Below are 17,229 nucleotides of genomic sequence, written 5' to 3' on the forward strand. Positions count from 1 at the left end.
TTCCACAGCCCAAGTCCTCGCCCATTTCCTCGTATTCACGCTAGTGGGCTAGTCGCTAAAATATATATCGTTTTATATATAATTATACCAACACAGATATTAGGCAGTACACACATTGTCCTGCAATACATGTACAGTGAATGCACAGCTACATTCGCCATATATTTCTATCGCTGCTGCGGTCTACAGTGAAATGCAATATTATTATTATTATTGTAAAGATTATCATTACAATCGCAGCCGCCTGGAGAGGCACTGTTACAAGTGTACGAGGGTTGTGTGCAAAGAGCACAGCCTCTCAATTTGCACAACGTGCACAAAATAATAATAATTGTTGTAATGATAATCTTTACAATAATAATAATAATATTGCATTTCACACCTCCCCCACCTCCCCCACCTCTCCCACCTCCCCCACCTCTCCCACCTCCCCCACCTCCCCCGCCTCTCCCACCTCTCCCACCTCCCCCACCTCTCCCACCTCTCCCACCTCCCCCACCTCTCCCACCTCTCCCACCTCCCCCGCCTCTCCCACCTCTCCCACCTCTCCCACCCGCAACAATACATCCACGGTTGCTCTATCTCCCACATGCTACACACACACATCCATGTCACGCAACACGCCGTGATTCAACGGTGACACGGGAGTTTGTTTTGCCGCCGTTCCCGTCATGCCGTGTTCACCTCGTGACCCTGTTTGTCGTGAGTGTGTACATCCTGACCGTCAGCGAACAAGCCTTTAATCCTACCTTTTACGTCCTGTCATCGCCCGTTTAATTGGTCCTTCGCCTTATGCTTCCTCTTGGCACAGCATTGGGAGACGGTGACTAGTGTTTTGCCGTCTAGACGGGTTCGGCAAAGTGTGCTCCCTGGTGACAGGTTTTGGGCGGGAAATGATCAGTCGGATATTTTACTTAAAACTTCATCAGAGTCTCGTCTTTGGTCGATCAGGTCCTCTATGTTATTTTGTCATGAAGTCCCCTTTCCTATTGAGATACAGTATTGTAATGCTGCTATTCAGGCATTTCACCACTTGGTGGCACTATGAAATAATTTACAGTCCACAAGCCCTCATCTAGTGTAGACGGTGTTGATTTCCCTGTTGCCCTCTACTTCCCTGTTCAACAAACCATTCCGATACAATTACCCACTGTAACATTCAACCATCCGACAAAACAGATTTGTAAGGAGGCAGAATTATCCACTTGAGGCCAGGAAGGCCTTTGATGTGAATGGGACTGTTAGTGAGCTCCTCTGACTACTACCCTCAGGCTTCTATGGGGGTAGCTGTGCATAGGCTTTTAAACCTTAGCGTTCCCCATCGCTTTGCTAGTCTATATAGAGGCTAGTTAGATAAGATGAGATAAGATATTCCTTTATTGATCCCCTTCATAGCAGCATGGGGGAGGGGATGTACAGGTAGTAGAAGACATGCTACAGGTCATAGAATTATAGTACAGTGGAGAAGTAAAAAAATTTTAATAGAAACAATGTGTAAACATTAAACAATATAATTAACTCTGGACATGCGCATATGGGCAACAAGGTGCGAGATGAGGGTATGTATGCCCCCTCAGTTATATTTGCCCTACAATAAATAGTTACAATATATAATCTGATAATACAATAATATAAATCGAATCTAATATGTAATAATAAAAAAAACGAAATGCTTAAATGCTAAATATATGCACTATATAATCTAATCCAATAATCTAAATCAAAAAATGCTAAATGCTAAATACAGTATATGCTCTGATGAAGTATACACAAGGTGCGGTATGCATAAGGTAAGTATATATATATATTGTCCTTTTAGGGCTGCTGCTGTTGTTGTTGTGCTACAGGGCTGTCAGCTGTGCAGGTGGGGTCTGGGAGGCTGGCATGACGGAAGGAGGTGGAAGAGAGAGGGGCCCCAGCTGAGTGATGTGTGTCTAATAGGCTCCAGAACACGCACACACCCGAGTGAACACGCACACCCCAGAGTGACAGGTTTCCGCCCCGGGTGCTAAAACAGGGGGAACCACTGAGCGCGTGCCGGCAGCACTGATTGATACAATGCTATCCTAATGTCAAGGTGGCCTGTTGGGATGTTGGATCCTAATGTGAAAAACTGTCATTTTATATGTCTGTTTTTTTTCTGTTGTGAAGCACTTTGAGCTACAGTTTCTGTATGAAAGGTGCTATACAAATAACGTTTATTGTTATTATTATTATTAATGTCGATGAGTCTGCACAGCTGTTTTTTGCTCTGTGGCAATACCTGTGTATTTTTTTATAACCAAATATGGGAATTTTTCACTACCAAAGGGTTAAACCTTTCACTTGCGACAATACAGAATGTTGACCCTTTCACTGCCACACGGCAACGGGTTAACCCTTTCACAACCACCCTGCAGAAGGTTAACCCTTTCACTACCACACTACAGACGGTTAACCTTCTGTAGTGTGGTAGTGAAAGGGTTAAAACGTCAATTAATCTCCTACAGATTAGACATTGTATATCGTCATCAATAGGAGGACCAAAGTGTGGCCCGATTACTGCAATTCAAGAAATATTCTATAAAGGATGGCGTAGGAAAGGCGGTGCGTCAAGATTTTATGATGTTATAAGAGAATACAATGCACCCAAATTGGCGGGTCTGAGATTGAGCTGGGAGAACGATGTACGTGAGGATATTACTGAGGAAATGTGGGAGAAACTGGTGTCCAAATGGAGTAAATTCTCTAGGGAGGCGCAATCACAACTTATTTTTTACAAAGTGTTGAACAGAAGCTATTGGACGCCTAGTAAACTGGCCAGACTGAAATTAAGGGACAGTGACATCTGCTGGAGATGTGAGAAGGAGACAGGCACTTTACTGCACATGTTGTACGAATGTGAGAAGGTCCGGAAAATGTGGGATCAAATTGTGATATTCCTAAGTAAGGTCTTGAATGTGAAGATAAATAACGCCCCAATGGCATGTGTTTTGGGTATAGTACCGAAAGGGATTAAACTGCCTAAATACCGGGGAATGTGGTATAGAATGGCCATGATATCAGGATGTAGAATTGCATTACGACATTGGAAATCACCTGTTGATATTACTTTTAAAGAATGGATGGAACTAATGTTCCGGACAGCATCATATGAAAGGGTGACGTATAGAGTCGCAGGGAGAGAGGATATTTTCGCTGAGGTATGGGACAGTTTTCTACACCTGACTGAACGGTCTGGGGACAAATGATTAAGATGGGTTTACAATATTATCAAGGATGAATATGAAAAAGGGGATTTGATCTGATGGTACTTGTGCTTTATAATGTATTGTGTATATATGTACATATATTTTATGTCCGGATGGTGTGTCTATGGAACGGTCACTGTCTCTATCACACTCACATGTGCGCAGGTATAGCCGCATACAAGTATCTAGGATACACATATTCATATGTGTACATAATAGGTTTACACACACTCATATACACAAGGATAAGGTATACACGTCAGGGGCACACATACATGCACATACTCATTTATAGGAAATAGGCATACACATACCTACATATACACATAGTTGAAATATAAGCTTTCACTGACACATAAGGGGGATACACATGTATATAGGAGACACACACATACGTAGCTGAGACGCACATATATATACACATCTGAGATATACACACACATAGGGGGCAGAGGCACACATGGATACGAAACACACACAAGAGATAGGAGTACAGTCACATACCAGGAAGATGCACACACACACATATGAGGCATGTACACATGCTTACGTGATACACGTACCCACATACATGTGTCGGAGACATGCGTGCATGCATGTTATCATGCACAACTGCATATGTCTGGGGCGCTTTCTCTCACATGCAATATGGAGAAGGGTGGCATCCCGATAGAGGATGCAGCACATACCTGCTCGAAGGTAGTTCGGTCTACATGCGAGGTATATATATCAGGAATGTATACGCATAATGTATAGTATAGTATGTTTCTTTTTTCGTAAGTCTTTTTTTATTTTCCATGTCAGTTATTAATGTATTTGTATGAGTCCTTTACATGTTTTGTATGTTCTTACAAAAAAGAAAAAGGCAAATCCTGGAAATTGAATATGATGATGTGGAAAGAGATGTTTGGAATGTTGGAGAGATTTGTGCAAAAAAAAAAAAAAAAAACGTCAATTAATCATACTTCAACGCCATTATGTAATTAACTTTAGTCGTAAATGGTTAAGTGAGTCGCATTGGCTACCATTTTTTTTATGTCGCGCAATGCAAGTCCATTTAGTATAGCTAAATATAGCTATAGCTATAACACAGTGTGTTAAAACATGGAATTTATTGTCCGTCTGTGTGGCTTTGAAACTTTGGCCAAAACCGAAGGCCTTCGAGAGAGGAGTGCACGCTTGAAGAGGAGTGCACGCTTCATTTGATAATGACTCAAAAGTTACACACTGATCCAGCCCTTTGCCAACATTCCCCATAATGACATTGTACCCGTTGTGCGGACAGACACACACGGGAGTGCTTCAGATGCACGCTCTCCATCAGTGTGTGGGCTGCTGCTGCTGGTGATGAACTGGCCAAGGTCACCGGCATCACAGCAGCACCGAGCCTCCCCTCAGGCACGTGCACACATAGAGCCCAAGGGGTGCCTGACCACCTGCCTTTTTGAGCCTCATAAAAACATTTGTTTTACCGTTACGCATATAGAATGCCCTTCCAACTGAAAAGTGTCAGGATAGAATCAAAATATTAGGTAAAGAGAGGGAGATGCCCCACATTCCATTGCAGTTTGCACGGCCTCCTCAGCGTGCCTCTCCGCGGACCTATATATTTTATGCATAGCGTGGGTGGTGATGATGATGATAGAAACCGCTGTGGCGCATACAGTTGAATGCTGGTATTACACTCATTGAGGGACACGAAGAAGTCAAGTCCGATGGGATTTGGGAATCTCAAATACAAATCGGGATTGGAATAAAAAATGCATTTATATTAAACAATACAGAATATACAGCACTTCTTGGGGTCTGTAAGGTAAGCACTTCCCTCCCCCCTGAACATTTATGGAGATGTATGGGCCTTTTAAGTCAGTGATGAAAGTGTCTTTCAAGGATAAGCTCCTGCACTGATTATTATAGTTCAATATTCAATATTTGATCACCAAAAAACCCCAAAAACCATAAAAAGGGGGCCCCCCGCCCGAAAAGAGCCCTTAAAAATGAGGCTTGCACGCTTCGCTCGCTCGATTTAAATACGCACAGGTACAGTGCCCTTTTCAGCCTTTGAGCACCTGCCCCTCTAAAGTCCTGGGCACGTCCCTGCTCCCCTGGTGGAGATGGCGGTCGTTTCTGAACAGGCTTTGACAGCTGGAGTAGACGATAGCTCAAAAGGACACACTGCAGCATAAGTTCAATTGGCACAATAAACAAAAACATGAGTGAATCCTCCTGCATTGGCTCTCGAAGGCTTGACTTAAGTCAATGCAGGGAGATTCACTCATGTTTTTGTTTAATGTTTTTTTGTTTATTGTGCCAATTGAACTTATGCAGTGTGTCCTTTTGAGCTATCGTCTACTCCACATCTGGACCAGCTAAGCTCTCTCTCTCTCTCTCTCTCTCGCTCACGCTCGCTCACGCTCGCTCTCTCTCTCTCAAACTCCTCTGACCATTATATTGCTGAGCTGCAAAGGCAGATGAATATAGAAACACCAGACAAACTGGAAAAACGATCTGAACACGCTGGAAGAAGAGGAAGAAGCCAGGGGAAAGGAGACGGCGTCTCTCGGTGATGAAAGTGTGGAATCAAGCTAAAGCTCCAAGCCTAATCCTCCCCTAAGCCACCACACAATATGTGCTAAGTGCAGATGGACACGGAGAGAATGGGCACTGGAGCTTTTAGTGGTTAGTGTGAGCCGAGGGTGGGGGAGGGCAGGATGTGTGCCGCGGGCTGGCTCCCCGAGCTATCAGGGCCACGGAGGGGATGCCTCTGGGTGGAGAGAGGGGCCTCGTGACGGGCCTGACGAGCCTCACTCAGCGGGCTGACGTGTGGACTTGAGCCCCGAACACGGCGCGCCCCATCCGCAGGGATTAGCTTAAACGCTAACAATTAGCCCTCCTCAACGCCACGCATCTCAGGGCTGGATTAGAGGTGTGATTTCACCTGGACCACACACACACACACACACACACACACACACACACACACACACACACACACACACACACACACACACACACACACACACACACACAGTATGCTGCATCAGCACACACACAGGCTGTACATGGCCTTTTTGTGTCCCCTTTCTTTACCTTTACCCTTTTTTACCTTTACCTATGAATTGCCCCAACGCGGGATCAATAAAGTTGTCTGAATCTGAATCTGAATCTTTTGTTCACACTTCTTCCCTTCGCAAAAAGTTTCGTAATGAACGTCCGGAGAGCATTTTCATCACTTCTGTATTTCCTCCTCGGATTCAAACGGAAAAAAAATTTGCCCGGGATTTGCCGGGTTTTGTTTTGGCCAGGCTCAGTCCATTGTACCAAATGACTCGTACATATACTGTTAACGTTATGGGTTTATATTGTCTTGTTATGATTTCTGGTAAAGAGCTTCTCTGTCTCTGTGTTTCTCACAGGCTTGTGGTCGGAGCCAGCTGTATCCTTTTGACTGCCAGAGGACCTGGCCAGGAGGCCTGAATTCTTTAACTAACGGATTTCCAGTTCCGCGTTCGCATTCTGCGCTCTGATTGGCCACTGACGTTTCTGGTCGCGCCAATCGTGTGACGGCAAGTTCTGCCACCGGTTAAGCTTAGGCACTCTTTCGAAGTTGGTTAAGGTTAGAGTTTGTCTTAGAGTATGGCGATAGAACGCCAGCCCTGATTCCAAACTCTAACCTTAACCAACTTCGAAAGAGTCGCCTAAGCTTAACCAGTGATAAACTAGGCGTTAGGTAGTTTGCTGCTGTTCGAGGCGGAAATGGGCGCGTCACGCGATTGGGCGCACATGTCACATGACCAGAAACGTCAGTGGCCAATCAGATCGCACCAGAAACGTCAGTGGCCAATCAGATCGCACCAGAAACGTCAGTGGCCAATCAGAACGCGAACGCGGAACTGGAAATCCGTTAGTTAAAGAATAGACGCGGCCAGGAGTGGAGGCATCGTTTTGTTGTTTGAGTTCAGGGGAATTGTCAGCAGTTGATCTGAGCAATTTATTTCCTCCTAGAATGATGGTCATGACCCACCTGCTTTAAAAACCGTTTCCCCGGGTGTGGCTGGGTAGCGCAGTGGACTAAGCACTCGCCTACCACCGCAGAGACTCTGGAATCTAATCCAGCTGTCAGCGGTACCTCCGGCTTGGTCAGTCGTCCCTACTAACACAATTGGCAGTGTTAGCGGGTGGGAAGCCGGTGGTCGTTGTAAACTGTGACTCCTACTGGCCTGTTCAGCAGGGAGGGGATCTGGGGGAAATAGCGTGAACCTCTGCACGCGTTACGTTCCCCCAGTGAAACTCCTCGCTGTCAGGTGAAAAGAAGCGGCTGGCGACTCCACATGTATTAGAGGAGGCATGTGGTCGTTCTACACCCTCCCCAGGCCGACAGTGGGGCAATGCGCGCAACGACCAGGAAGGGAATTGGCATAACGACAAAATTGGGATGGGTGAAAAATACAGAAAGCCCAAAGAAAACCTGAATAAAACAATTTAAAACACTTCCTTCCTTTTCCAACCTCTCATTCTGGATCTCAAGTATACAGGACAGACACCGCACTTACAGTGTCACAGTATTGTCCTGAACCTGACCTCATTCAGATGTGGCTCTGGAGTGCGCAGGGTTCCTGACAGGCATAGGTCTGGACACCACAGTCATGGTCCGCAGCATCGCCCTCCGGGGGTTTGATCAGGTACTGCACCATACATACATTTAAAGAGGATTTTATACACACACCCAAATCAGACTTATATGATGACATAGAACATGTGTGCACTACTGCGTGATGAACAACAAGGTGTCAAATGACACTGCGTTTAGCAGGCGGTAGTGCAGAGATTCTTCTTAATTCATCTTCTAGACGTCACATTTTAGAACCTTAACCCTTTCACTACCACACTACATACGATTAACCCTTTCACTACCTACTACCGAAGGTTAACCTTTTCACTACCACACTACAGACGATTAACCCTTTCACTACCACACTACAGACAATTAACCCTTTCACTACCACACTACTGAAGGTTAACCTTTTCACTACCACACTACAGACGATTAACCCTTTCACTACCACACTACAGGCGATTAACCCTTTCACAACCACACTACAGAAGGTTAACCCTTTCACTACCACACTACCGAAGGTTAACCCTTTCACTACCACACTACCGAAGCTTAACCCTTTCACTACCACACTACAGAAGGTTAACCCTTTCACTACCACACTACCAAAGGTTAACCCTTTCACCACCAACCGTCTGTAGTGGGATAGTGAAAGGGTTAACTTTCGGTAGTGGTAGTGAAAGGGTTAATGTATTGTGAACATTAGATTATGACATCGCTTGGTTTCAAATTTGATATTTCTTGTACTTTCCCGAGGTTTTAACTCCCCGGTAAGAATCCATTAACTATTCTCAACGATGCTCCTGGCTCTACTTATCCAAATCAGCACCGTGCGAGTTGACAGGCAAGCTGTGGGCTTGGCAGGGCTTGGTTTCGGGGTTCCCTGTTAGTCAGGGCTTATTAGTACTAGAGCCCCATGCAATCTGCCCAACAGCCGTGCTGCTGCCATGCAGGCCCTCTTTAGTGAGTCCCGACAGGCAGACTGACAGCCTGAGACCTGGCTATCATGCCTTGGTCCAAAGGGACACTTGGCTCAGGCCTATGCCCCCCCCCCCCCCCCCCCTCTGTCTGTTCAGTTTGTCTTCTATCTTTGAGAAAGTAGTGCTCAGCCAGGCACAGAGAATCTTACAGGACCCTTCTCATATTCTTTATCCCGAATATGAAGTTCTTCCCTCAGGGAACATTTCGGTTCAGAGCAAGTAGATATAAGAGCAACCGCTATAAGCTCTCCTTCCTTCCTACATCCATCGTTCTCCTAAATAACACTAGAAGGTTGATTCCTTTGTGGTGCTGGGCTGTCACCTCTTTCTTTTTTGTCCAAGTCTTAATCTGTTGTAATTGAATTAGGGCAGGGTGCAATATGAATCTTTTTGAAGCTTTTGAAATGAGTTTACCTACTTATGTATTATGGTTGCACGTCTCTATGTATTGTCATATTTGTCTGAAGTCCTTTTTACTAACTGAATGAATGATTGTATATATTTTTTTCTTCTTCTTTATTTACACGGTTATCGCAGAATGATGCAGCACTGATGTTCCAAGTACATTTTCCCCTCAGGGAAGTATGAAGTATAGAACTTTATATGTACTTTATTTTTAACTTTTTCTGAAATGACAGAAGGTGGCGTTTCTCTCTCGTGGTCTCTCCGCAGCAAATGGCAGGTCTGGTGACTGACTACATGGAGGCTTATGGGACTAAGTTCTCCTGGAGGTGTGTCCCCAAGAGAGTGGACAGGCTGCCCTCAGGGGCCCTGCAGGTGACCTGGACAGACGTAGTGACGGGCAACGAGGAGCAGGACGTCTATGACTCCGTGCTGTGGGCTGTTGGTGAGTCCATGTGTGTGTGTATGATGCGTGTAAAGGATGGGAATAATTAACTACGGCCTGGTTTGTTTCTATTGGGTCACATGGCATCAGCCTTTGGTCCCGGAGTCAGACTGAATGTACTCCCGTTTGGGTCCGGCACGGAAAAGGTTTAACCCATTTAGACCTAAAACGCCTGCTAAGAATGCATTATATAGCCTGCATATATAGACATGTGTTTCCCGGTTTCAATGGGTTAAGAACGGTCTGAACCACAACTTTTGTATATCCTATTCCTAACTTTTTATTTAACTAATTAATTAACTAATTATTTAACTTCCATGTCAAAACTTCCCCCGGCAAACAAACCAATCTTTCGCCGTCGACTAAAGACACACTTCTTCAACCAATATCTGAAATTAAAAAAAATAACCCTAACTAACCTTACTGTCATGCACTTAATGTCCTAATATACTAACCTACACTGTAGCACTCAACACTTTGATGAACATTGTTACTCAGCTGATAGAGTTGTGCCCCTTCCTGATGACTTGTCGTACAGAACTTGTAAGTCGCTTTGGATAAAAGCGTCAGCTAAATGACTAAATGTAAATGTAAATGTAAATGTAAACCACACATACAGGTTTTCCACTCCTCCCACGTAACAATAATCACTTGAATATAAGCAACTCGTACCGCTGGTTTCCATCCACACCGCTGCCATAAGTTTCATTGACATCCCCGATATACAGTGCAGCGTCAGCAGATATAGCGGGAGAGGGAATCAAGTCTTGTAAAAACAAAGTAATAAAGCCTTGAGTGATGGAATGGCCAGGGGGAAGTGTTAATCACCCAGCCTCGGGGCTCTCTCCTGGCTGGAGAGGGGGGCAGGACAGGGCAGGATGCACCCAGGCACAGGGTCACTACATTCCCCCCTCTTTGTTCTCCCACGCTGGGCCTTTCCTGCCCCGTGCCAGCCCAGCGGAAAAGCGACCCTGCCCGCTCCACTGCATCTGTCACTGCCATCCCTCTGCCCGTCGTCCCCAGCCTGCCCACGCATGCTCCATCTCCTCCTCCTCCTGCTCCTTTTTCCATCCATTCCACGTTCTATCATTTCATTTCTCTTGTTCCGCCAGTAACAATGGAGGGAACATCCGTCGGACCGCCGCCGCGGTTTATTTGCATCGAGGCCGGTCCCTGAAGAAGACCAGAGGACGTTTCCGAAGGTCTCGACTGCCGCGTCTGTGACTTGTGCCCACTGCCCGGGCACCGCCTGGTGTGTGTGTGTGTCTGAGGCCTGTATGCGTGTGACGGCGGTAGGGATGCGTGTGACGGCGGTAGGCATGCGTGTGACCTTAGCGGCGCGGATGACGTTCTTCCCTCTCGGGTTAGATTCCCACAGTGTCCCCCAGGCCGCCGGATCTTGGCCGTAGTCAGAATAGCGTGTGACTGGTAGCGGGGGATGTCGCTCGTGTTGAGAGTATATTTCAGTAGGTTTTTTGGATGCGTGAGATGATGGTACGGCCGGTTTCCTATATCCTCCCAAGCCTGTCTTCGGACCAGGACCTAAATGTAACACTGTTGGTTCTGACCCGGCACCTGGGCTTGTGGGACCGACCAGAAACAGGCCAACTGGCCTACAGCCCGTTTTGGGTCGTGAGTGACCTGTGGATCTCAACCTCTTTCATGTTGGAGGAGGACCCCCAAACTGACACGTTTGGTGGGGGACCCCCAGTTTATAAAGACTGTCTGAACCCCCAAACTGACACGTTAGGTGGGAGACCCCCAGTTTATAAAGACTGTCTGAACCCCCAAACTGACACGTTAGGTGGGGGACCCCCAGTTTATAAAGACTGTCTGAACCCCCAAACTGACACGTTAGGTGGGGGACCCCCAGTTTATAAAGACTGTCTGAACCCCCAAACTGACACGTTAGGTGGGAGACCCCCAGTTTATAAAGACTGTCTGAACCCCCAAACTGACACGTTAGGTGGGGGACCCCCAGTTTATAAAGACTGTCTGAACCCCCAAACTGACACGTTAGGTGGGGGACCCCCAGTTTATAAAGACTGTCTGAACCCCCAAACTGACACATTAGGTGGGAGACCCCCAGTTTATAAAGACTGTCTGAACCCCCAAACTGACACGTTAGGTGGGGGACCCCCAGTTTATAAAGACTGTCTGAACCCCCAAACTGACACATTAGGTGGGGGACCCCCAGTTTATAAGACTGTCACAGGGACCCCCGTCTGAGAAGGTTTTTTTAGAATAGAAATACTTTATTCATCCCGAGGGACACTTGGCACGACAGATCGCTCACAGTAACCAGTAACATTTAGGTAGTCAAAAACAAAAGTCACGAATAAGAATAAGACGAATAAAATACGGTCCGGGATATTCATTTTCTATGTTATGTACTGTATATACATTCTAATATAAAATATACAGAAATATACTGTAAAAAATAAATACAGTAACATTTTTGGAATTGTACAGTGTCGAAGTAAAAGTCCGGCCCTCATTCATCAACGTGGACGTAGAACTTGACCTACTTCCACACGTAAGCACGGAATGTAGAACTAGCGTACGCACAGGGAAGTCGGCATTCATCACACGTGCGTACGCAGGCTCTATGGTCCTCCGTGTTGATGAATACCACTTTGTTCTACCGTCAATGCTCGTGCATGATTATCCATATATGGTCATGAAAATGAGGAAACACCCCCCATGGGATGTGAAATAATGGACGGACCCGAGCGGAACCCTGAGAAACTCCACGAAGATTGTTCACTGCTGTCGAACCAAGAAGACACTATCGCGTATTGTGGGATAAATAAAAGGCGGACTCGTAAACGGTGATGTCAGATATCAACGGCTCCCTAAGACCATTGCTGCAATTCTGCCTGGACAGCTCAAAATACTAATAAAGACCGTTCGTTGACCACTGTTTGGCGTTGGTTGTGTGTCATTATAACCGTGCTGTAATATGAATGCCTTTATTAGTTGTGTTCGATTGGCTATATGATTTTTAGATGCATCTATTTTGTTGTCGGCTAATAAAGACCGCGCTGGAATATGACTGCCTTTTCCCGTGTTGTTTGATTAATACCCCAGGGATTAAAGTTCAAGTTCTTTAATAGTTGTCATACAGAAGTACAGAATACTTTCATACAAAATGCTTCTTACTGTTACGCTCCAGAGACTGTGCTAGACAAGATAGTATCAAATAACATAATAACATAATATAGCATGAATTTAGAAGAAGAATGAGGTCACAGTTGTTCGGTATAGACATATGTACAATGTTCTGAGTTACCATATAATATACAATACACAATACTATGCAGTGTACTAATGTACAGTACTATCTAGTGCAAAGCAGAAATGGGATGAGGTACAATTTTAGGTACAATTTACAGTAAGGTGTACGAGTTGTAGTGCAATCCTTCATCCATAAATATAAAGTGTGGGGAGTGGGTGCTACAGTGTGTTTGTTTAAAGTGGGTGTGTGCTATAAAGTGTGTGTAGTGGGTGCTACAGTGTGTTTGTTTAAAGTGAGTGTGTGCGTGTGGATGTGTGTGCTATGTGTGTTTGGTGGTTGTTGTTGTGTAGTGTTCATTCATTGTTCGTTTAGCAGCCTGATGGCCTGGGGATAGAAGCTACTTCTGAGTCTTTCTGTGCTCGCCTTGAGACTCCTGTGTCGCTTGCCTGACGGCAGCAGTTCAAAGAGGCAGTTGTTCGGGTGGCTCGAGTCCTTAATAATTCTCTTAGCCTTCCCCTTGCAACGCTTGTTGTAAATGTTCTGGAGAGTGGGGAGCCCCCCTCCAATTGTGCGTTCGGCTGAACGTGTCACTCTTTGTAGTCTGCTTTGGTCTTTTGCAGTGCTATTCCCAAACCAGGAGGTGATGTTGCCGGTCAAGATGCTCTCTATTGTACATGAGTAGAAGTTCTTAAGGATCTTCTGGCTGACTTGGAACTTCCTTAGGCGCCTGAGGAAGTAGAGGCGTTGTCGTGCCTTCTTCACCACACTGTTAATGTGTATGGTCCATTTCAAGTCCTCGGATATGTGGGCTCCGAGGTACTTGAAGCTGTTGACTCTCTCAAGTTCTCCTCAATTTTATTCCAAATCGCGATGGATCTCCCGTCAATTTTCTACCTGCTGCATATGATTTCTAGAGGCATACTACAATCTATTTTGATGTCAGTATTGGGTAGCCTATATAAACAATATAATACGAGAGCATATACAAGAACAATGAATCTCACTGCATGTATGATAGCCTGCCTTTCAATACATGAACTTGAATTCCATCATGTTTGTGTGCGGGACTCACAAGGCTGTTGTCACAATGGGTGGTACCGGTGTACAGTAATAATAACAGTCCACACAATATCACGATCCATGCCATAGCCTATGTTCTATTAGGACATGATCTGTGACGACAAATGTTCTAGAATGTTTGATTAAGATATCATACTCTGACAGCATGCCTATGAGCAACAAAAACGCGAACTTGAATCCCATCATATACATAGTCTGTCCACTATAGTGTCATTGCAATGCGTTTTCTATTCTTTCTTATACAGTAAAAAGGGGGAAGAACACTATATTCATATGACTTGTATTCTGCTTACAGCTTCGAAGTTCCACTTGTTTCGTTTAACGTAAAGCCTTTTAAATATAATCAAAACGTTCCCGTGTTTCTGCGGTCTGCGCAGAATAATAACGAGTTGAGCTTTATGATTTATGATGAATTGAAAATGGGGGACCCTGATGTAAACAAGACGAAAGTTGGTCTGCATCCCCAATTAACAATTGTATGTACTGAGCTGTACTGTACTGTACCCATTCTGCAATCTGTTAATAAACTTTTCAATCAATCAATCAATCAAGCTACGCGGAGCGCAGTCAGTCAGTAGCCTACACCCCGTATATTCCGATAACGCTATATAAACCATGCTGCATTCATTCTGAGAGAAAGATCTATTATTCCAAATGCTATTTATAGGGTTTTGACCATAATTACACTACTGTTGCTATTTTACAATGAACTATAATGAACTACGGTTCGTACAGAACGTGCCAGTGTTATTATGCACAGAAGCTCATTTCCTTGTTGTAATAATATATTCTACCACTGGGCGCTAGGTACGCCAGGTCTGAACTGTGCGTAGATGTAAGCACGAAGTCAAGTTCAAATCGAAATTGATGAATCCCACTATTTGCTTAGAAATGATCGTACGCACAGGGTAAGCACAGATCTGTGCGTAGAACACGTTGATGAATGAGGGCCCAGGAAGATTTGATAGTTCTGTCACACTGTGCTCAGTGGTGCAGTGAGGCACGGTGGTGCGTTATGGAGTCTTGACGGCTGTCGGAATGAAGGACGTCCTGTGCCGTTCAGTGTTGCATCTTGGGAGTCTTAGTCCTACCACTGAACGTGCTCCTCCTTCATAATTTAGTGTTGGATCTGACTAAGTCCAGAATCCCACAACTGTCTACTGTAGCCAAGGAGATAACAGTGGAGAAAGTGAAACTGATCAGTCACTCTTATATAGTATATTCTCACATCAGGCTAACTTCTATAGAATAGAATAGAATAGAAATACTTGTATTATCCCGAGGGAAATTTGACACTGCAAATCGCTCAACATTAAACAGTCACGAATAAGAATAACCAAACTAATTGCCTAAGAATAAAATAGAATAAAATATACAGTAAAAATATGCTGAAGTCTACAGTAGGTGTAATATTGCACAGTGCTGTTTCAAAAGTAAGAGTCCAGGAAGATGGTAACTGTCACCTGGTGCTCAGTGATGCAGTGAGGCACAGTGATGCAGTGTATAGTTAATGAAATGCTGAAATTCAACTATTCCCCATTTTCCTGGGGACCCCCTGGAACCTTCTCGTGGACCCCTGGGGATCCCCGAACCCCTAGTTGAGAACCACTAGTCTAAGGTGTTACATCGTCCTAACCTGATTAAGACATCTACATGGTGATGAGTGGCTACTGTATCTATAACAGCAGTTTCCCTGTGAGAAACGCATACATATGCCAGAGGGGTCGGAGGGCAGGGTGGGCTATTTGTGCCCCCCCCCCCCCCCCCCCGGAGCAGGTAGCGGTTCAGTGGCTCGCTCAAGGACACTTGGACAGGGATGGTTGCCGGGCACATGGCTTGTTGTTATGAGATCTGAGAGATGTAGGCTCAGTCACTGTGTGGAAGTTATAGCTGTGTCTGAGCCATTACCTGTTCCTCCCATACAGTGCAGTACTGGGAACCTCTAATGACGGGGGGTGGGGGGCCCGTCGTCTTTGATGTGTACATGCAGGAGTTGTGAGAAGTCCAAGACCACTTCCCTTTAACCGTGACCTTTACACTAGAGGCCAGGCGGGGTCGAGGCCCTCCACGGACACATTAAAGGCCAGGCGGGGAGGGGACCAGAGGGACCGTTCCAACACTGTCCACCGTATATATCCTTCTCTCTGGCCCCCTGCCTCCCTGGCCTCCACCCTTCCCCTGGTCCCATCCTGGCCCCAGGGCCGCTCCCCTGCCCAGGTGTTCCTGCAGGACTGGCCAGGAAACCACCCATTTCCACGTTTCCTCTCCGCGTGTGGACGGTGGACACGTTATTCCCCCCCCCCCCCCCCATGACCCTATAGGACTGCTCTTTTATGTACCTCACCCTCTGTATTACATACTACGCTTTTTTCTGTCGGCACACAATAATAGCGTGTTTTTACAGTTAGCCTGGGTGTGGTTTGAAAATGTTCAATACCAGTGCCAATACTGATACCAAAACAATACATATTTTGATACTTTGCTGAGTTTCGTGAGTCGCATGTGAGCCAATCAGAGGTTTTGTTACATTTTGGATGATTTTGGATGATTGTGGTTGAACCGAAGAAATGTTATATCTTTGTAAACAAACATGCTTTTTGTCTCACTGACACTAATGAGATGAACTACTAAGGTATCGAACACTGTCATTCGATACCAAATTTCGTTACCACAACATTGTTCGATACTCAATGGTACTATTGAGGCAATTCGATCGATACCGTAAAAGTATAGAAATTCGATACCCAGCCCTATTTGTGAGGTATAGGTGAGTATATAAAATGTTAGAGTTTAAGAAATCAAATATGTAATGTTATTCTTGTGGCTTTGGGGATAGAACATGAATAAATTCCCTTCCCAAGCACAAAAGCAGAGAACCATTTTGATTGTTCCTTTGATGTGATGTGATGTAAAGCCACAACTGTTCCTCCCCTGACAATGAATAGGATTTTGTTTACTCATAGAATCTATTTCAGCTTATATACCATTACAAATATAAGCACATCATTATTATTATTATTATTATTATTATTATTATTATTATTATTATTATTATTATTATTATTATTATTATTATTATTATTATTATTTTATTTTATTTTATTTTATTTTATTTTATTTTATTTTATTTTATTTTATTTTATTTTATTTTATTTTATTTTATTTTATTTTATTTTATTTTATTTTATTTTATTTTATTGTTATTGTTATTGTTATTGTTATTGTTATTGTTATTATTA

General features: G+C 44.6%; 1 protein-coding gene across 1 annotated transcript in view; it reads left to right on the forward strand.

Annotated features, from left to right (window-relative positions):
- txnrd2.2 (thioredoxin reductase 2, tandem duplicate 2) overlaps positions 1–17,229 on the forward strand; it is a gene marked incomplete at its 5' end in the record, with an annotated part of 45,826 nt that overhangs the window by 10,755 nt on the left and 17,842 nt on the right. The window contains 3 exons of the mRNA XM_084336696.1: positions 6,647–6,666; positions 7,821–7,912; positions 9,498–9,672. Of these exons, the coding sequence (XP_084192822.1) occupies positions 6,647–6,666; positions 7,821–7,912; positions 9,498–9,672 (287 nt within the window). The remainder of the gene's footprint in view (positions 1–6,646; positions 6,667–7,820; positions 7,913–9,497; positions 9,673–17,229) is intronic.

The sequence above is a fragment of the Notolepis coatsorum genome (genome assembly GCF_963971535.1).
Source record: "Notolepis coatsorum genome assembly, chromosome: 2".
In the NCBI taxonomy this organism is placed as follows: Eukaryota; Metazoa; Chordata; class Actinopteri; order Aulopiformes; family Paralepididae; genus Notolepis; species Notolepis coatsorum.